Source organism: Oncorhynchus mykiss, chromosome 1 (assembly GCF_057628025.1).
Source record: "Oncorhynchus mykiss isolate SJ-2025 chromosome 1, ASM5762802v1, whole genome shotgun sequence".
In the NCBI taxonomy this organism is placed as follows: domain Eukaryota; kingdom Metazoa; phylum Chordata; class Actinopteri; order Salmoniformes; family Salmonidae; genus Oncorhynchus; species Oncorhynchus mykiss.
In genome coordinates, this window is record NC_143022.1 from 19,895,001 (window position 1) to 19,917,253 (window position 22,253).

At 41.4% G+C, this 22,253-nt stretch overlaps 1 protein-coding gene across 12 annotated transcripts in view; it reads right to left on the minus strand.

Annotated features, from left to right (window-relative positions):
* LOC110498717 (unconventional myosin-IXb) overlaps positions 1–22,253 on the minus strand; it is a 115,048-nt gene that overhangs the window by 69,152 nt on the left and 23,643 nt on the right. For all 12 annotated transcript variants that reach the window (XM_090198450.1, XM_090198733.1, XM_090198798.1 and 9 more), the window contains exon 2: positions 15,014–15,920. In XM_090198450.1, the coding sequence (XP_090054576.1) occupies positions 15,014–15,853 (840 nt within the window). In that variant the 5' untranslated portion in view covers positions 15,854–15,920. The remainder of the gene's footprint in view (positions 1–15,013; positions 15,921–22,253) is intronic.

Here is a 22,253-nt window from a genome sequence, read left to right on the forward strand (position 1 = left end):
AGTTATTATAGGAATTATGACGCGTCGACTATTTCTCTATGCCATTGACTGTTGGATGTTCTTATAGGCACTTTAGTATTGCCAGCCTAATCTTGGGAGTTGATAGGCTTGAAGTCATAAACAGCGCTGTGCTTCAAGCATTGCTAAGAGCTGCTGGCAAACAGCGTAAAGTGCTGTTTGAATGAATGCTTACGAGCCTGCTGCTGCATTCCACTGCTCAGTCAGACTGCTCTATCAAATTATAGACTTAATTATAATATAATAAATACACAGAAATACGAATCTTTGGTCATTAATATGGTCAAATCCGGAAACTATTATTTCGAAAACAAAACGTTTATCCTTTCAGTGAAATTGAGAACCGTTACGCATTTTATCGAACGAGTGGCAAAGTCTAAATATTGCTGTTACATTGCACAACCTTCAATGTTATGTAATAATTATGTAAAATTCTGGCAAATTAATTCCTGTCATTGTTAGGAAGAAATGGTCTTCACACAGTTCGCAACAAGCCAGGCAGCCCAAACTGCTGCATATACCCTGACTCTGCTTGCACTGAACGCAAGAGTAGTGACAATGTCCCTCATTAATATTGCCTGCTAACATGAATTTCTTTTAACTAAATATGCAGGTTTAAAATATTTACTTCTGTGTGTTGATTTTAAGAAAGGCATTGATGTTTTTGGTTAGATACATTTGCGCAACGATTGTGCTTTTTTCACGAATATGCTTTTGTTAAATCATCACAAGTTGGCGAAGTTGAAGTAGGCTGTGATTCGATGATAAATTAACAGGCACCTCACCTCGTGGATTGCAATGTAATCGGTCGTCCTCTAGTTATGATTTAATAAGTTGACTGTTTATGGCTGTGACAGGTAAGGACCTTTAGAGTTAATTCGGGAGATAGTAACTAAGAACAGAGGTTTCAAAAACAGGGGCACTTCCTGATTGGATTTTTCTCTGGCTTTCGCCTGAAACATCAGTTCTGTTATGCTCACAGACAATATTTTTACAGTTTTGGAAACTTTAGAGTGTTTTCTATCCTAATCTGTCAATTATATGCATATTCTAGCATCTGGTCCTGAGAAATAGGCCGTTTACTTTGGGAACGTTCTTTTTCCAATAAAAATAGTGCCCCCTAGCTTCAAGAGGTTAATTAAACAACCGCTCTCGTGGTGCCCCAAATTCCTAATGAGTTAAATGTTACATGATTAATAAAAAAATATATATATACAACTTTTTTTTAAAGATTGGGTAACAATTAAACAGTTAGTTGATTCGATGAATGAAAGTTTAAGTCACAACAGTTGGAACTGGACTCGATGGAAGAGGAAACCGCAAGACAGGAACAAGAAATGCGGCAGATAACTTCTAAGGAGATATTGCTTCCTCTGTAGCTTCTTCTGTAAAATGCCATTTCATGTCAGCCATCTTGTGGGGTTGTTGCAGAAGATCGAGAAGAGGCTGTGTGTGTGTGTGTGTGTGTGTGTGTGTGTGTTGCGTAGGGGTTGGTAAGGCTGTTACAGGGGAGTCAGGATGGAGCCTCTGGTCCTGGCTGGGTCTCAGTTGTTTCACGGGCCAGTCTCTCAGTCTGCCCATCAGACAACAAGCATGAGGAAGAAGCAGAGCAGTCTGGAGGGAGAATCCACCTCAACCAGCCTGCCAAGGGGACACAGACTCTGCTGACTGAGGGGAAAATCACTTTTCAGTTCTCCAACCAAAGACCTGAGACAGACATGCATCAAGGGACCATCTATTAATCCTTCTGCTGCCTTTGAACGCTGCACAACGACTAGTCTCTCTTGTAAAAGGGCCATGGATTTTGAGACTCATTTTGACAGATAGCATGTCAGCTACGGTATTCTCTTCTATTCTGCCGTTCAGGAAATGGACCAGACCAGTTGAAATTTAGGGGTAAATGCTGTCATTCAAGTGTGAATAACCAGATTGAACACTTTGCGTTCGAATCCAAGGAGATCTGAGAAATGCATACAGGCAAGTTACAATGCTGCATTTACTTCCAATAAACTGCATTCCTCGAGGCCTTTTCTAGTTTATTATCCAATTTTTTTTGCCAAATTACTGAGGAAATAATTGAAGAATGTAAGAGGGATTTGAGCTGGGGTTCATTAGTTCCAAACACCAATTAAAGCAGCCAGCTCCACCCACAAATTAACAACCAATGGCAAGTGTCGATTTATAGTGCTCGTGTGTGTGTGTGTGTGCGCTTGTGATATCTGTGTTACAAATTTGGCAAATCTGCTGAGGTAAGTTTTATGCATTCTGTGTTTGGGGGAGTGGGGGGGGGGATGAGAATGAGTGTGTTACTGGTGAGAGAATGCATGTGTTCTTTGCAGGGCTGGGAATTCTGCTTGCTGGTGTGTGTGTCCTGTGCAGATTTCTGTTGGAATTACCAGGCTGACTCAAGAGGCGGCGTGGTGCCTGGGGCCCAGAGCAGGCCTTTCGTCCTTCAGTGACTGACTCAACCATCTCCAACAGGAAGCACTTCATAATGTCACATGACCATGGGCCCAGAGGTCACTGACAACATACGAGTCTGAGAACCAACCAGGACTCAGAAAGTAGCTCAAATAGCCTCATCACTGTGGAGTGTATCACAACTATTGTACTATCCCATGGAAAAGACCACTATGTGTATGAAACAACCTTGAGCTTTCAAAACGTGGGAGAGAAAGCCCACAGATAGGTGTGTTTGTTCCTCTAACGTCAAGTCCAAACAAAAGACAGCTGTGGTTCAGCGCGAGCCTGGGAATCAGTCAGGCTGTCATCAGTCAGAAGCTGACAGGCGCCAGGGGCATATAGCCTCATCTACTCACAAAGGGTGGAAGTGCAACTCACCTGACCCAAAACACCAATGATTCACACAGTTTTGCTGTATGCTGATTGTTACCCCCTTGTTGTAACTCGTATCGTACTAGGCCTAAACGTGTTGATTGATTCTCACTACCATGGCTGGCTCGTTCCTAGAACTTGAGTTTTTCCGATTAAGGGTAATGAATGGTAGCAATTGTTCAACATATAATATATTGCAACAATGTGTATGATCCATTTCGAATTGACAGTTAGGTTTAGCTCCAGACCACAAATAGAATACGGAACATTATATTGAGCCACATGGGAGCTCTAGAGCTTTTCAGAGTTATTCAAAAGCTGGTGTCTAGAAAGTATTTCCATGAGGTTTCCTTCCATTTGCACAACTGTTCAAGATAAGACACTGACTCCTGGTCAAGGGCCTGATTTTCACATGACATTACTCATGAGACACTGATATAGAACAAAGGGGGTATATCACAAAGCAGGATCACTTTCTGTAAAAAAAATTCAGATAACTGTTTATCTTCCAGAAAGCCAAAAGTTTAATTTGATATTGAGCTTAAAGTGTGATTTGCATCAACACCATATCATTTAAGCCAACCTTTGTTCAGGATCTAGTACATTTGGAGTTGTTTCAGAAGGAGCTTAGTAAAGGGTTAAACTGAGGCCTTGGCTAATACTTCCACATCTTCTCTTTCATTTCTTCTTTTTGGGGAAAACAGCTTTTACAAATGGTCTCTACATGCTTGGAGATCATCTTTCACCCCCTCCGGTCACATGCCTGATGACTGACTATAACTGAGATCTCCAACTCCTGGTTCAAGTTAAACATACATTTGACTAGGGGCACATCTCAAAAGACAGAAGTGACTTCCATTCCTCTTCTCTGGAAGAACTAGGTTTGACAATCTCTTCATGCTTCCTGAACTTCTTCAAAGTATTCATGTGGACAGAGTGCAGACTCATGTTTCTTGTTTGTCATGACAACATTAGTCACCTATGTAGAGGAATTATCTCCCTTGGGAATGAGCCATCAGCAAAAAACACATTTTACATCCAGTTTAAATCCCTGCTTCTATGTCAACCTCGACTGTGTGAGAATGTGGTACTAATCGCAGGGAATGGAATGAGTGTTTACAGACACCCATGACAGGCATAAGGTGATACACAAATACATCCTTATCCAGGTTACCGAGAGTTACCGGGATTTACCGCCCAAAACCACTCAATTTTCCACGGATAAATAACTGATAAACCAGTAAATAATAGAGTATTAGTATGAACGGCATGGTATGAAATGAAACTGTTAAATTATATGAGATGTCCAAATCTGGCTTCTCTACGGCCTATGCATGATAAATCAACGCTCAGGGAAGGGACAGACAGCCAAACTCAGTATGGAGCGGAATTCACAAAGCATGAAGGTAACTTTTTTTCTTGTGACAGGTAGGCCTACATTTGCTGCAGCTCAGCCCATGCTACAGTAATATAAAGACTGAATGTGCGTCTAATTTACCCATCTCCATTTGGCTTTCGGGGCCACCTTGTTTTTGATAATTGCAGCTGCAGAGTTTTAAAATACTTGTTTATCTCTTGAAAATACTTGCTTTAAAATCAGTGCATGCATGAGCACTCTCTCAGAGTCTTTCTCTCTCCAACTCATCCAAAACAGATAATCTAATTCTAGTCCTATATTATTCAAGGATGTCATTAGAATGATAAAGGACCACAAAACATTTCATTTAACTGTTGACTGCGAGGAAGGAATGAAGGAACAATAGAGAGAGAAAGAGGTAGGCTAATAACATTAGGGGAAATATTATGACAGAGAGACAGATATACAGTGCCTTGCGAAAGTATTTGGTCCCCTTGAACTTTGCGACCTTTTGCCACATTTCAGGCTTCAAACATAAAGATATAAAACTGTATTTGTTTGTGAAGAATCAACAACAAGTGGGACACAATCATGAAGTGGAACGACATTTATTGGATATTTCAAACTTTTTTAACAAATCAAAAACTGAAAAATTGGCCGTGCAAAATTATTCAGCCCCCTTAAGTTAATACTTTGTAGCGCCACCTTTTGCTGCGATTACAGCTGTAAGTCGCTTGGGGTATGTCTCTATCAGTTTTGCACATCGAGAGACTGACATTTTTTCCCATTCCTCCTTGCAAAACAGCTCGAGCTCAGTGAGGTTGGATGGAGAGCATTTGTGAACAGCAGTTTTCAGTTCTTTCCACAGATTCTCGATTGGATTCAGGTCTGGACTTTGACTTGGCCATTCTAACACCTGGATATGTTTATTTTTGAACCATTCTATTGTAGATTTTGCTTTATGTTTTGGATCATTGTCTTGTTGGAAGACAAATCTCCGTCCCAGTCTCAGGTCTTTTGCAGACTCCATCAGGTTTTCTTCCAGAATGGTCCTGTATTTGGCTCCATCCATCTTCCCATCAATTTTCACCATCTTCCCTGTCCCTGCTGAAGAAAAGCAGGCCCAAACCATGATGCTGCCACCACCATGTTTGACAGTGGGGATGGTGTTTTCAGTGTGATGAGCCATGTTGCTTTTACGCCAAACATAACGTTTTGCATTGTTGCCAAAAAGTTCAATTTTGGTTTCATCTGACCAGAGCACCTTCTTCCACATGTTTGGTGTGTCTCCCAGGTGGCTTGTGGCAAACTTTAAACAACACTTTTTATGGATATCTTTAAGAAATGGCTTTCTTCTTGCCACTCTTCCACAAAGGCCAGATTTGTGCAATATACGACTGATTGTTGTCCTATGGACAGAGTCTCCCACCTCAGCTGTAGATCTCTGCAGTTCATCCAGAGTGATCATGGGCCTCTTGGCTGCATCTCTGATCAGTCTTCTCCTTGTATGAGCTGAAAGTTTAGAGGGACGGCCAGGTCTTGGTAGATTTGCAGTGGTCTGATACTCCTTCCATTTCAATATTATCGCTTGCACAATGCTCCTTGGGATGTTTAAAGCTTGGGAAATCTTTTTGTATCTAAATCCGGCTTTAAACTTCTTCACAACAGTATCTCGGACCTGCCTGGTGTGTTCCTTGTTCTTCATGATGCTCTCTGCGCTTTTAACAGACCTCTGAGACTATCACAGTGCAGGTGCATTTATACGGAGACTTGATTACACACAGGTGGATTGTATTTATCATCATTAGTCATTTAGGTCAACATTGGATCATTCAGAGATCCTCACTGAACTTCTGGAGAGAGTTTGCTTCACTGAAAGTAAAGGGGCTGAATAATTTTGCACGCCCAATTTTTCAGTTTTTGATTTGTTAAAAAAGTTTGAAATATCCAATAAATGTCGTTCCACTTCATGATTGTGTCCCACTTGTTGTTGATTCTTCACAAAAAAATACAGTTTTATATCTTTATGTTTGAAGCCTGAAATGTGGCAAAAGGTCGCAAAGTTCAAGGGGGCCGAATACTTTCACAAGGCACTGTATCTATCTACAGTGGGGCAAAAAAGTATTGTCAGCCATCAATTGTGCAAGTTCTCCCACTTAAAAAGATGAGGCCTGTAATTTTCATCATAGGTACACTTCAATTACCAAAAAGTTATATTTTGGTTTCATCTGACCATATGACATTCTCCCAATCTTCTTCTGGATCATCCAAATGCTCTCTAGCAAACTTCAGTCGGGCCTGGACATGTACTGGCTTAAGCAGGGGGACACGTCTGGCACTGCAGGATTTGAGTCCCTGGCGGCGTAGTGTGTTACTGATGGTAGGCTTTGTTACTTTGGTCCCAGCTCTCTGCAGGTCATTCACTAGGTCCCCCCGTGTGGTTCTGGGATTTTTGCTCACCGTTCTTGTGATAATTTTGACCCCACGGGATGAGATCTTGCGTGGAGACCCAGGTCGAGGGAGGTTATCAGTGGTCTTGTATGTCTTCCATTTCCTAATAATTGCTCCCACAGTTGATTTCTTCAAACCAAGCTGCTTACCTATTGCAGATTCAGTCTTCCCAGCCTGGTGCAGGTCTACAATTTTGTTTCTGGTAACTGATAACTTCAAACAGGTGCCATTAATACAGGTAACGAGTGGAGGACAGAGGAGCCTCAAAGAAGAAGCTACAGGTCTGTGAGAGCCAGAAATCTTGTTTGTTTGTAGGTGACCAAATACTTATTTTCCATCATAATTTGCAAATAAATTCATTAAAAATCCTACAATGTGATTTTCTGGATTTTTTTTCTCATTTTGTCTGTCATAGTTGAAGTGTACCTATGATGAAAATTACAGGCCTCTCATCTTTTTAAGTGGGAGAACTTGCACAATTGGTGGCTGACTAAATACTTTTTTGCCCCACTGTATCTGTCAGTCTACTATATATACACAAATAGGCCCTGCTATATTTCAACATGTAAATCAAATTCGCTAGCCAAAACTTGTAACTTTGTAGGCTGCATGTGCTGCACCAGAATTGCATGATGTGCGTAATTCCAGTCCATATAATACAATACAGTAATACAGTTCACACTCAAAAAAGATTAGCTAACTGGAGCTAGTTTCATTTATTTACCCAAGAGAGCATAGGCTATAGCTAGCTAAATCTATGGGCTTTCATGTTTTTCTGTCCTGCGTAATGTGCAGTAGCCTGTATCATATACAGCATGAATTGGATAATTGCACAATCATCTGGGCTTTTTTGGGCTTGGGCTCATAAATGTGGTTAATATAGGCCTCATAAAATCTATTTAATATATGGCTCATCAGGCTCAGATAGCATCAGGTTTGAATTTTCGTGCTGACCCAAGCTCTAATCAAATCCAGACATATTTATGCACTTTATAATGCTTTTGAATGACACTTCCAGTTTTGGTGGGAAATAAGTGATTTATTCTAGGGATGGAACGTTTGTAAAATACCAGGAAAATATTAAACCCTAACCCTGCTAGGCAAGGTTTCATATGAGGTAGGAGCAGGGCTGTTGTGGAGATCGCAGTAAAATTCCATGTGACCGTTGAGTCACGATAATATCCTCTTATGCACTCCAGACATGCGTTGGTAGTACCCAACTTGCTAACGACCATCAGGTCACTGATGACCTGGTGCTCAGGGCTCTATTGTACATCCATCAGGTCCTAATGGCCTGGTTCTCATGGCTCTATTGTCCCTCCATCAGGTCCTAATGGCCTGGTTCTCAGGGCTCTATTGTCCCTCCATCAGGCCTGGTTCTGGCCTGGCTCTATTGTCCCTCTAACCACTCTGACATCAATGCAAATGCAATGGAAAAATCACATCAAACCCATCAAAACAGTATTGTGCTTTTAAAACTCACCTCAGTGGGATTGATCAATTTGAAGAAAGGAGTTCAATTACAGGTTGAAACTGAGTGGAAAACATGGTCGTTGCGGATGTTGTTTCAAAGCCTGACAACGAAATGAACAGCGCTTTTAAGGTGTTTATTCATTAAAAAACACCCATACACATATTAGAGCTTATGCATAGGCCTATATATGAGCATAAGCCTGAAAAAAATGTGAATTAAAATGATTGTGCGGTTGGTTATATATAGTCTACCGTAAACATTAAATAAACATTGGTACATAATTGGTCTAGCATATACTCTGGACTAGAGGTCGACCGATTATGATTTTTCAACGCCGATACAGACTATTGGAGGACCAAAAAAAAACGATACCGATTAATCAGCCAATTTTTTATTTATTTTTATTTGTAATAATGACAATTAGAACAATACTGAACTTATTTTAACTTAATATAAAACATCAATAAAATAAATTTAGCCTCAAATAAATAATGAAACAAGTTCAATTTGGTTCAAAAACAAAGTGTTGGAGAAGAAAGTGGGGCAGCAGGGTAGCCTAGTGGTTAGAGCATTGGACTAGTAACCGGAAGCTGACAAGGTACAAATCTGTCGTTCTGCCCCTGAACAGGAGCAGAACGCTCCCAGGCAGACTAAATAACTTTTTTGCCCGCTTTGAGGACAATACAGTGCCACTGACACTGCCCGCAACTAAAACATGCGGACTCTCCTTCACTGCAGCCGACGTGAGGACGTGAGGAAAACATTTAAACGTGTCAACCCTCGCAAGGCTGCAGGCCCAGACGGCATCCCCAGCCGCGCCCTCAGAGCATGCGCAGACCAGCTGGCTGGTGTGTTTACGGACATATTCAATCAATCCCTATCCCAGTCTGTTGTTCCCACATGCTTCAAGAGGGCCACCATTGTTCCTGTTCCCAAGAAAGCTAAGGTAACTGAGCTAAACGACTACCGCCCCATAGCACTCACTTCCGTCATCATGAAGTGCTTTGAGAGACTAGTCAAGGACCATATCACCTCCACCCTACCTGACACCCTAGACCCACTCCAATTTGCTAACCGCCCAAATAGGTCCACAGACGATGCAATCTCAACCACACTGCACACTGCCCTAACCCATCTGGACAAGAGGAATACCTATGTGAGAATGCTGTTCATCGACTACAGCTCGGCATTTAACACCATAGTGCCCTCCAAGCTCGTCATCAAGCTCGAGACCCTGGGTCTCGACCCCGCCCTGTGCAACTGGGTACTGGACTTCCTGACGGGCCGCCCCCAGGTGGTGAGGGTAGGCAACAACATCTCCACTCTGCTGATCCTCAACACTGGGGCCCCACAAGGGTGCGTTCTGAGCCCTCTCCTGTACTCCCTGTTCACCCACGACTGCGTGGCCACGCACGCCTCCAACTCAATCATCAAGTTTGCGGACGACACAACAGTGGTAGGCTTGATTACCAACAACGACGAGACGGCCTACAGGGAGGAGGTGAGGGCCCTCGGAGTGTGGTGTCAGGAAAATAACCTCACACTCAACGTCAACAAAACTAAGGAGATGATTGTGGACTTCAGGAAACAGCAGAGGGAACACCCCCCTATCCACATCGATGGAACAGTAGTGGAGAGGGTAGTAAGTTTTAAGTTCCTCGGCGTACACATCACAGACAAACTGAATTGGTCCACCCACACAGACAGCATCATGAAGAAGGCGCAGCAGCGCCTCTTCAACCTCAGGAGGCTGAAGAAATTCGGCTCATCACCAAAAGCACTCAAACTTCTACAGATGCACAATCGAGAGCATCCTGTCGGGCTGTACCACCGCCTGGTACGGCAACTGCTCCGCCCACAACCGTAAGGCTCTCCAGAGGGTAGTGAGGTCTGCACAACGCATCACCGGGGGCAAACTACCTGCCCTCCAGGATACCTACACCACCCGATGTCACAGGAAGGCCATAAAGATCATCAGGAACAGCAACCACCCGAGCCACTGCCTGTTCACCCCGCTATCATCCAGAAGGCGAGGTCAGTACAGGTGCATCAAAGCTGGGACCGAGAGACTGAAAAACAGCTTCTATCTCAAGGCCATCAGACTGTTAAACAGCCACCACTAACATTGAGTGGCTGCTGCCAACACACTGACTCAACTCCAGCCACTTTAATAATGGGAATTGATGGGAAATGATGTAAAATATATCACTAGCCACTTAAAACAATGCTACCTAATATAATGTTCCCTACATTACTCATCTCATATGTATATGTATATACTGTACTCTATATCATCTACTGCATCCTTATGTAATACATGTATCACTAGCCACTTTAACTATGCCACTTTGTTTACATACTCATCTCATATGTATATACTGCACTCAATACCATCTACTGTATCTTGCCTATGCCGCTCTGTACCATCACTCATTCATATATCGTTATGTACATATTCTTTATCCCCTTACACTTGTGTCTATAAGGTAGTAGTTTTGGAATTGTTAGCTAGATTACTTGTTGGTTATTACTGCATTGTCGGAACTAGAAGCACAAGCATTTCGCTACACTCGCACTAACATCTGCTAACCATGTGTATGTGACAAATAAAATTTGATTTAATTTGATTTGATAACCTACTGTTCCTAGGCCGTCATTGAAAATAAGAATTTGTTCTTAACTGACTTGCCTAGTTAAATAAAGGTTTAAAAAGGTTTTTTTTAAATTTAAAAAAAAAAATGTGTGCCATGCAAAATATGTGCCATGTAAAAAAAGCTAACGTTTAAGTTCCTTGCTCAGAACATGAGAACGTATGAAAGTTGGTGGTTCCTTTTAACATGAGACTTCAATATTCCAAGGTAAGAGGTTTTAGGTTGTAGTTATTATAGGACTATTTCTCTCTATACCATTTGTATTTCATATACCTTTGACTATTGGATGTTCTTATAGGCAGTATAGTATTGACAGTGTGACAGTATAGCTTCCCCCCCCCCCCTTACCTGGGCTCGAACCAGGAACACATAGACAACAGCCACACTCGAATCATCGTTACCCATCGCTCCACAAAAGCCGCGGCCCTTAGAGCGCAAGGGGAATAACTACTCCAAATCTAAAAGCGAGTGACGTACGTTTGAAACAGTATTAGCGCACACCCAGCTAACAAACTAGCCATGTCACATTGGTTACACCAGCCATTAGGCTGATAGGTTTAAAGTCATAAACAGCGCTGTGCTTGCAAAGAACTGCTGGCAAAACACACGAAAGTGCTGTGAATGATTATGGGCCTGCTGCTGCTCAGTCAGACTGCTCTACCAAATCAGACTTAATTATAACATAATAACACACAGAAATACGAGCCTTTGGTCATTAATCGAATCCGGAAACTATAATTTCGAAAACAAAACGTTTATTATTTCAGTGAAATACGGAACTGTTCTGTATTTTATCTAACGGGTGGCATCCCTAAGTAATAAATATTCTTGTTACATTGCACAACCTTCAATGTATGTCATAATTACGTAAAATTCTGGCAAATTAGTTCGCAATGAGCCAGGCAGCCCAAACTGTTGCATATACCTTGACTTTGCGTGCAATGAACGCAAGAGAAATGACAATTTCACCTGGTTAATATTGCCTGCTAAACTGGATCAGTAGTTAAAACTAGTGATTAGGATTGCTTGTTTTTTATAAGATAAGTTTAATGCTAGCTAGCAATTTAACTTCTACTGCATTTGTGTAACAGGCAGGCTACTCGTGGAGTGCAATAGTTAGAGCGTTGGACTAGTTAACTGTGCGGTTGCAAGATTGGATCCCCTGAGCTGACAAGGTGAAAATCTGTCGTTCTGCCCCTGAACAAGGCAGTTAACCCACAGTTCCTAGGCAGTCATTGAAAATAAGAATGTGTTCTTAACTGACTTGCCTAGCTAAATAAAAGGTATTTCAATTTAAAAAATACCGATTTCCGATTGTTATGAAAACTTGAAAATCGGCCCTAATTAAATCGGTCGACCTCTACTCTGGACTGTACAAGTATTATGCATACTGGACGGACTGGTTACCTTGTTATACCCTCCAAACTTTCCATCCACGAGTCTGGGAGAGAACCTATAGGCCTAGCCAATGCTGTTGGTTGTGCAGGGAGGCTTACAAAGTCAGCCTACAATTATAGTGAATTTGATTTGTAATATTTTTTTATATATTTTTGATTTTACCTTTATTTAACTAGGCAAGTCAGTTAAGAACAAATTCTTATTTTCAATGACGGCCTAGGAACAGTGGGTTAACTGCCTGTTCAGGGGCAGAACGACAGATTTGTACCTTGTCAGCTCGGGGGTTTGAACTTGCAACCTTCCGGTTACTAGTCCAACGCTCTAACCACTAGGCTATTCCTATTAACAGGGCATTTTTTTATATTTTCATAACAAATAGGCTGACATTACCTTTAGCTACAGAATATCTCACCATCGTGCATTTCCATCTCTCTCGCCTTCATTCTTTATCGAGCAATGAGATTGAGGGCCTGTCAACAGTTTTATTAAATATTTTTCTTTGTGATAACATGTCCACAAACATGTCCACAAACAGATTTCACTTGGTTTCTCAAATTAAGGACTTTGTACCTGCAGGAACAGGGTTAGAGAGCCTATGGCGCAATATCACCTGTCGAGCAGCGTGAGGCTGCATGCTCCTTAAACAGTGGTTGATGGGTGGAGTGAAATAACCGGAGTGGCCTACCACGCATGACAGAAAAACAAACCAGCAGGAAAGTGGCCTACATTCGCTATTCAAGCGCATACAGACTGCCTTTTTCCACCTGCCCCTGTCCATTTGATGGGCAATTCTAAATCAAAACTAATTTTACATATTAGTGAAGACGAGATTAAATTGAGAATAGTCTGATGGGTGGAAATACGATCACTTGATGAGAAAACAGCATGTTCAGCCTGAGTCAAGAAACTTTTTTTGCGACTTTCTCAAATCATCAATAGCCTGTAGTCGCACCATGGAGCCCATATACTGTATGTTTTGATTTCCAAAACAATCTAAGGTTTGTATCATTCACAACTAAATTTGCCAAATAACTCTATAAGACCTGATTCAAATGATTACTTTTATGCTCAACATAGCTACTTCATGTGTGCACTCGCTGTAGAATGGGAAAAATATCCTTTCTATTTCATTCAGCTAAGTTCAAATAGGCCTACAGTATATTCTTCCTACTATAAAATCATATCATATAAAATAATGGCACTGGACTTAACTTCTTTGGGATAGAGGGCAGCATTTTCACTTTTGGATGAATAGCGTGCCCAGAGTGAACTGCCTCCTACTCAGTCCCAGATACTAATATATGCATATTATTATTAGTATTGGATAGAAACCACTGAAGTTTCTAAAACTGTTTGAATGATATCTGTGAGTATAACAGAACTCATATGGCAGGCAAAAACCAGAGGAAAAATCCAAACAGGAAGTGGGAAATCTGAGGTTTGTAGTTTTTAAACTCATCCCGAGTATCGAATTCACAGTGGGATATGGGTTATTTTGCACTTCCTAAGGCTTCCACTAGATGTCAACTGTATTTAGAACGTTGTTTCAGGCTTCTCCTGTGAAGGGGGGCCAGATGGGAGCTGTTTGACTAAGGGGTCTGCCAGCAGCCTCGTTCTCAGTCATGCGCATTTCACATGAAAGGTATCTCTAGTTCCATTGCTTTTCTAAAGACAATGGAATTCTCTGGTTGGAACATTAGGATATTTTTATCATAAATGTTTAATGAAGATTGATTCTATACTTAGTTTGACAATTTCTTCGACCTGTAATATAACTTTTTGAACTTTTCGTCCGACTGGACCTGAACTCGCTTTTGGATTTGTTTAACAAACACTCTAACAAAAGAAGCTATTTGGACATAAATGGACATAAATGATGGACATTATCGAACAAAACAAACATTTATTATGGAACTGCGATTCCTGGGAGTGCATTTTGATGAAGATCATCAAATGTAAGTGAATATTTATAATGCTATTTATGACTAATGTTGACTGCGCAATATTAATATTTCTTTTGGCTGGTTTGTGCTCTGGGCGCCTTTCTCAGATAATGCTTTTTCCGTAAGTTTTTTTAAAAATCTGACACAGCGGTTGCATTAAGGAGAAGTGTATCTAAAATTTCATGCATAACATTTTGATCAACATTTATAATGAGTATTTCTGTGAATTCATGTGGCTCTGCAATATCACTGCATGTTTTGGAACTACTGAACATAACACGCCAATGTAAAATAAGATTTTTGGATATAAATATGAACTTTACTGAACAAAACATACATGTATTGTGTAACGAAGTCCTATGAGTGTCATCTGATGAAGATCAAAGGTTAGTGATGAATTTTATCTCTATTTGTGCTTTTTGTGACTCCTCTCTTTGGCTGGAAAAATGGCTGGGCTTTTCTGTGAGTTGGTGGTGACCTAACAATCGTTTGTGGAGCTTTCGCTGTAAAGCATTTTTGAAATCAGACACTGGATGGATTAACAAGAATTTTATCTTTAAAATGTTGCCTAATACTTGTATGTTTGAGAAATTTGATTTATGAGATTTCTGTTGATTTGTATTTGGCGCCCTGCAATTTCATTGGCTGTTGGCGAGGTGTTCCGCTAGCAGTCCTAGACAGGTTAAATGTAGATGTTCCAAAGGGACGCATCAGCGGCTTGTATGTGTGGTGGCCTGGAGATGCTAAACGTGTTTATGTTCATTAACAGTCAATTACCGTGAGACCGGTAGTCTTTTGCATGAAAATAACTAGCTGACATTTCATGACTGCCACAGCCTCAGGTAAGAGCCCCAACTTCATTTCACACGAATACAAATAGCCTTACCTCCAGCACAGGCCCAGCCCCTAGAATAGTCCTCTCCACCCCACTGGCGTAGCCCTTCTGGCTGAGGGCCGTCAGACAGTGGATGAGGAAGTTGGTGCTCTGGGTCTTCCCCGAGCCGCTCTCCCCAGAGATAACAATGCACTGGTTTACCCTCTTTCTTAGCATGGCGTAGTATGCCACGTCCGCAATGGCAAAGATGTGCGGCTCTAGTTTCCCCAGCTGGTGGTTCTCGTACATCTTGACGTACTTGGGGTTGTAGATGGATAGGAACTTGAAGGGGTTGATGGCAATAAGGATAGACCCGGCGTAGGTGTAGATCTTTTTCTTGTGGAAGCGGTTGCGCAGGTTATCCAGAATGCTGCTCTCATTGAGTGACGGAAGGTTACACAGGTCGTCAAAGTCATCATGGCGTGGGGGGAGAAAGCCTCTGGCTGCTAGCTTCTGGGCCTCCTGCTCCTTGCAGAGAGCGGGGAGGTGGACGTAGTGGATGGTGCCGTCATGGTTCCTCTCCTGGAGGAGGAAGTAGAAACCTTCGCTCTGAAGGTGATGCTCCTGGGCCTTCCGTGGCCACAGCAGGACCCTCTGGACGGGGAGGTCCCAGGACTCCAGCACCCACTCCTCCCCGCCACACTCCTTCACCTCGGCAAGCACGTAGAGCCGCTTGGGGTCCAGGCCCAGGGCCAAGGCTGCGTCCTGGGTGACGGAGGCGGCTGTGGCCTCCTTGGGCACCTTGAGAGTGCAGCAAGATGGGCAGTCCGCTGAGAGCCGTGGGTAGACCTGCAGGTTGTAGGCCCGTCCATCTTGGCTAGGTGCTCCGCATTCGCCATCTTTGACACTCATTCTGGGCCAGGTGGAGTTACCTAAGCATGCCGTCTGCACTGCCTGCTGTTCTCTCACCACCCAGCACCTGGGGATCAAAGGAGAACAAATGTTTTCTGAGACAGTTATACATTAAAGCTCAAAAGCTGAAAAAAAAGAATGTTGTCACAGCAGAGCTTAGTTGCAGGGAGCTGACTAAAAGCAACAAGAGCTGTGATGCTAACTGTTAGCTACATGCACACTAAAAGTGCCTGTGCCAAACGACCCTGTATTGGATCAAGTCTTCAATTAAGAAAATAGTTTCATATAGGCTAAATGAAAGACATTCAGCTATTCCAGATAATGGATGTTTCCCATTTGGGCATTGCCGTCTCGCAAAGGTCTAAACAGTTTGCCACAACGGCATTACGCCTGCGTTTCAAAATGCTAACAAATGGGTTGGTTTTTAAACAAAGACTCACAGACCACAGTGTGTGAACTCCAAACTGCTGTTTGTCTTGGACTAACCAGCTGAGGAGTGGAAATGTGACTCGCATCACAGCACATACGCAGGCTATTGAAAAGGTGGTTCTAATTTAGTGGATTAGAAAAAGCCTTCAACTATTTAAATGAAGCAATGTAGGCTTCACTACAATTAAGGGAATTATAAATCCTTCCCTCTACTTAATGCTGGAGTAATATTGCAATAACACTTTTCTACAGAATAGCATAGGCCTTTCACAGAGGATAATGCTTAGTCCATCAGTGCAGATTAATGTGACATGCTCAATTGCATGATTACTTGAAGGAAACTGTGGTACAGCCGTTTTATTAGGGTGTATGGATGTTCACAAACGGCCCGGGCCTACATTGAGGGCAGGGACCCAGCTATGGATGTGTCACGTTCCGGTTATCACTGAGCTCAAAGTGAACCTGTGTTAGACTAGTGTGGGTAAATCAATCGTGTGCGTAAAGTTGAGTTAAGACATTTATTTTCCTGCAAGTGCACACTAAAGCTGTGGTTAGAGCATTAGTTTGATGCAGACTTAATCTCCTCACTTCACGTAAGAAGCCGATCTCTATGATTAGCCTACAAGAAAGCCACATGGTGGTATAAACAGAAACACCCATAGAAACAGACAGTAAACAAACTAAGCCATAGAGTAGAGCAAGGGTTCTTTTTCAGCCTGGGACCCAAATGAGAAATTCTGTGATTTCCTGGCACCCAAACATATGAAAATATGCAACTATACGTAAATATCAGTACGTCATTGCCCTTATGCCTAAAACAAATGCAATATAGACAAAAACAAATGACCCATTTAAAATAGCTATTCATGTTTATTTTTCCTCTTAAAAAAAAACTCTTACATGTCTGTCTAAGTTTGAGCTGTTGCTGTTAAAATACAATAAATAATTGTAATTCTGATCTGGAACAAAATTATTGCTAACATCACACAGATTTATATTAGAACACACACACACAGTTTGAGATAGGGTTGCACTAAGTAACAGAACAGACGAAAATTGATCAGGCCTACTGTACATCTTACTGTAGAAAGTATTGTTGAATAAAAGTCTAGGTTGAAATTGTTGCTGTTAAAATACAATAAATGTTTTATTAAGGTGATACAGCCTCAGCAGAAGTCAGGGTATTCATACTTCTTGCGCTTTGCAGAGCAATGCAAAGCTGCTGTCAATGAAGTGAGTCTGTGTTTTCTACAAGATGCATCTCCCCCACCTACCATCAACCAATCACGTCAATGCGGAGCAATACAGAGCCCTCCACATTGTTATAACATTTGGGAGGCGAATCGGCATGGAGCTCGATTTGGCCTCTGCATGCCTCGAGGCTCCGCAATTGCCTCACACCCTCCATATGGAGAATCCGACCACATTTTCTGATCAAGTATAAATTGGCTTTTAGTCTCGGCCTCCGCAATGTATTAGTTCACTGACTTTCACGCCAATATACAGTACCAGTCAAAAATTTGGACACACCTACTCATTCAAGGGTTTTCCTTTATTTTTTACACATTTTCTACATTGTAGAATAATAGTAAAGACATCAAAACTATGAAATAACATATGGAATCATGTGGTAGCCAAAAAAGTGTTTACAAATCAAAATATATTTCATATGAGATTCTCCAGTATTTATGCTGCAGTGGTTTATGTGTCGGGGACTAGGGTCAGTTTGTTATATCTGGAGTGCTTCTCCTGTCCTATCCGGTGTCCTGTGTGAATTTAAGTATGCTCTCTCTAATTCTCTCTTTCTTTCTCTCTCTCGGCGGACCTGAGCCCTAGGACCATGCCTCAGGACTACCTGACATGATGACTTCTTGCTCTCCCCAGTCCACCTGGCCGTGCTGCTGCTCCAGTTTCAACTGCTCGGCCTGTGATTATTATTATTTAACCATATTTGACCATTTATGAACATTTGAACATCTTGGCCATGTTCTGTTATAATCTCCACCCGGCACAGCCAGAAGAGGACTGGCCACCCCACATAGCCTGGTTCCTCTCTAGGTTCCTCTCTAGGTTTCTTCCTAGGTTTTGGCCTTTCTAGGGAGTTTTTCCTAGCCACCGTGCTTCTACACCTGCATTGCTTGCTGTTTGGGGTTTTAGGCTGGGTTTCTGTACAGCACTTTGAGATATCAGCTGATGTAAGAAGGGCTATATAAATACATTTGATTTAATTCAATGTAGCCAATCTTTGCCTTGATGACAGCTTTGCGCACACACACACACACACACACACACACACGTTCAAAAGTTTTGGGTCACTTAGGAATGTCCTTGTTTTTTAAAGAAAAGCTCATTTTTAGCCCATTAAAATCGATCAGAAATAGGGTGCAGACATTGTTAATGTTGTAAATTACTATTGTAGCTGGAAACGGCTGATTTTTAATGGAATATCTACATAGGTGTGCAGAGGCCCATTATCAGCAACCATCACTCCTGTGTTCCAATGTCACGTTGTGTTAGCTAATCCAAGTTTATCATTTTAGAAGGCTAATTGATCATTAGAAAACCCTTTTGCAATTATGTCTAATTGGAGAGGAATTCCCCCCCAAAAAATACAGATTCTGATTTTGACCCACTAAATCATCTCACACCAAGTCCGATGCATTTTTCCACTCCACTTTTCTGAACAACATAACGTCACCAACGCTGCTGTGGTCATTCTCTGTGGCAATATGTTGTTCATTGACTAGAGAGGATGCAGTAATGAGAGAAAAATCATACACTAGTGGAAAAATAACAAGGCATGCATCCTATAGGATGAATCATGAACGGAGCTTGACTAGATTTCATTCAGTTGACCTTCCAACAAGAAACCGTTTTGTTTCTGATTAAAGAGATGAAGTCCAGACAAGCCTACTTTAAGAAACTTTCTGAAAACTTGAAATCGTCCCTAATTAAATCGGCCATTCCAATTAAATCGGTCGACCTCTTGTGTGTGTGTGTGTGTCTGTGTGTGTGTGTGTGTGTGTGTGTGTGTGTGTGTATTAGAGGTCGGCCGATTATGATTTTTCAACGCCGATACCGATTATTGGAGGACCAAAAAAGCCGATACCGATTATTGGATGACCAAAAAAGCCGATACCGATTAATCGGCCGATTTGTATTTATTTATTTGTAATAATGACAATTACAACAATACTGAATGAACACTTATTTTAACTTAATATAATACATCAATAAAATCAATTTAGCCTCAAGTAAATAATGAAACATGTTCAATTTGGTTTAAATAATGCAAAAACAAAAAGTGTTGAGAAGAAAGTAAAAGTTTCAGTTCCTTGCTCAGAAAATGAGAACATATGAAGGCTGGTGATTCCTTTTAACATGAGTCTTCAATATTCCCGGGTAAGAAGTTTTAGGTTGTAGTTAATATAGTATTTATAGGACTATTTCTCTATATACCATTTGTATTTCACATACCTTTGACTATTGGCACTTTAGTATTGCCAGTGTAACAGTATAGCTTCCGTCCCTCTCCTCGCCCCTACCTGGGCTCGAACCAGGAACACATCGACAACAGCCACCCTCGAAGCAGCGTTACCCATCGTTCCACAACAGCCACGGCCCTTGCAGAGCAAGGGGAACAACCACTCCAAGTCTCTATTAGCGTGCACCCCGCTAACTAGCGTGCACCCCGCTAACTAGCTAGCCATTTCACATCGGTTACACCAGCCTAATCTCGGGAGTTGATAGGCTTGAAGTCATAAACAGCTCAATACTTGAGGCATTGCGAAGAGCTGCTGGCAAAACGCATGAAAATGCTGTATGAATGAATGTTTACATGCCTGCTGCTGCTCAGTCAGACTGCTCTATCAAATCATATACTTAATTATAACATAATAACACACAGAAATACGAGCCTTAGGTCATTAATATGGTAGAATCCGGAAACTATCATCGAGAACAAAACGTTTATTCTTTCAGTGAAATATGGAACCGTTCCGTATTTTATCTAACGGGTGGCATCCATAAGTCTAAATATTCCTGTTACATTGCACAACCTTCAATGTTATGTCATAATTACGTAAAATTCTGGCAAATTAGTGTGTAATGAGCCAGGCGGCCCAAACTGTTGCATGTACCCTGACTCTGCGTGCAATGAACGCAAGAGAAGTGACACAATTTCACCTGGTTAATATTGCCTGATAACCTGGATTTCTTTTAGCTAAATATGCAGGTTTAAAAATATATACTTCTGTGTATTGATTTTAAGAAAGGCATTGATGTTTATGGTTAGGTACACATTGGAGCAACAGTCCTTTTTCGCGAATACGCACTGCATCGATTATATGCAGCGTAGGACACGCTAGATAAACTAGTAATATCATCAACCATGTGTAGTTAACTAGTGATTATGATTGATTGTTTTTTATAAGATAAGTTTAATGCTAGCTAGCAACTTACCTTGGCTTACTGCATTCGCGTAACAGGCAGGCTCCTCGTGAGGCAGGTGGTTAGAGCGTTGGACTAGTTAACTGTAAGGTTGCAAGATTGAATCCCCGAGAATCTGTCGTTCTGCCCCTGAACAAGGCAGTTAACACACCATTCCTAGGCCATCATTGAAAATAAGAATGTGTTCTTAGCTGACTTGCCTAGTTAAATAAAGATTAAATGTGTCCAAAAACACCGATATCCGATTGTTATGAAAACTTGAAATCGGCCCTAATTAAAATCGGCTATTCCGATTAATCGGTCAACCTCTAATTTTGACCCCCCCCCCCCTGTTCAGGGACACATTCCATTTCTGTTAGTCACATGTCTGTGGAACTTGTTCAGTTGGTCTCAGTTGTTGAATCTTATGTTCATACAAATATTTACACATGTTAAGTTTGCTGAAAATAAACAGTTGACAGTGAGAGGACATTTGTTTTTGCTGAGTTTATCCTAAAAGAAGACCGATTTATTTACTAGCAAGCAGTAAAAACGTGAATTGTATAAAATAAAATAACTATTTTATTACTGAAGTGCCATAGCCTATAGGCTAGAGCTTCTACACCCCTGCGCATCTAGCGGTTTAACTACTGGAGCACCAGTTGGAAAGTGGAGGTGGTAATGACAATTTAATAGACAGACTACCTTAGCAAAACAATTGCTTACTACGGCTATTAGGTCAAGTTTATCTACATGAAAATAAAAAAATATATTTTTTTTTAAATTAATGTAGACCTATTTAAAAGGATGACCGTTATTATATTTTCATTTCGGTCTTCACCATCAGTATAGCCCAGTATAATATAACCTACTATTACTTGGAATTGGTAGCTCTACTAAGTGACCAGACAGACACAGAGACACAGACAGAGAAGAAACTGACCTAAATCACTGTATGGCAGGCAGGAGGCAATGCTTTAGTAACAAGATACAGAACTATTACTGTAGGCACATAGTCGCATACACCCATCATTTATCCCTGCTGTCACCAGGCAAGAGTTGGGTTTTACAATGTGAAAAAATACAAAAATGCTGACCTACATGCCCCCCAAAAAACAGTCCCACTCCCAACCAAGGAATAGGTTTGTTTTGTTATCATAACATTATCTTATCTTAAAATCCATTGTTTCCTCTTGGTAAACATGCAAAAAGCCCAAATTACCAAGGCAGGCATCTTCTCCACATTCACTATAAAGTGCTCCCAGACAGAACAGTAACAAAGTAAAGAGACCATGTCCAGAGAATTGCATCAATAGTAAGACAAACTCTGGAATCATTTAGGTCCCATTTCAGAAGGGAAAGAGAGCTTCAAAACAGCAGACAGTGACTCGATTGTTGACCACAACCCCAGAAATCCAAGCCAAAAAATGCCAAGGCATGCATGCACAATTGGACCACAAAAAACTGCATTATCATTATCCTGCATTATGAGCTGGTCTGGTTTAAATCTGTCAGTTTAACTCTTTCAACTGATACCCAGAAT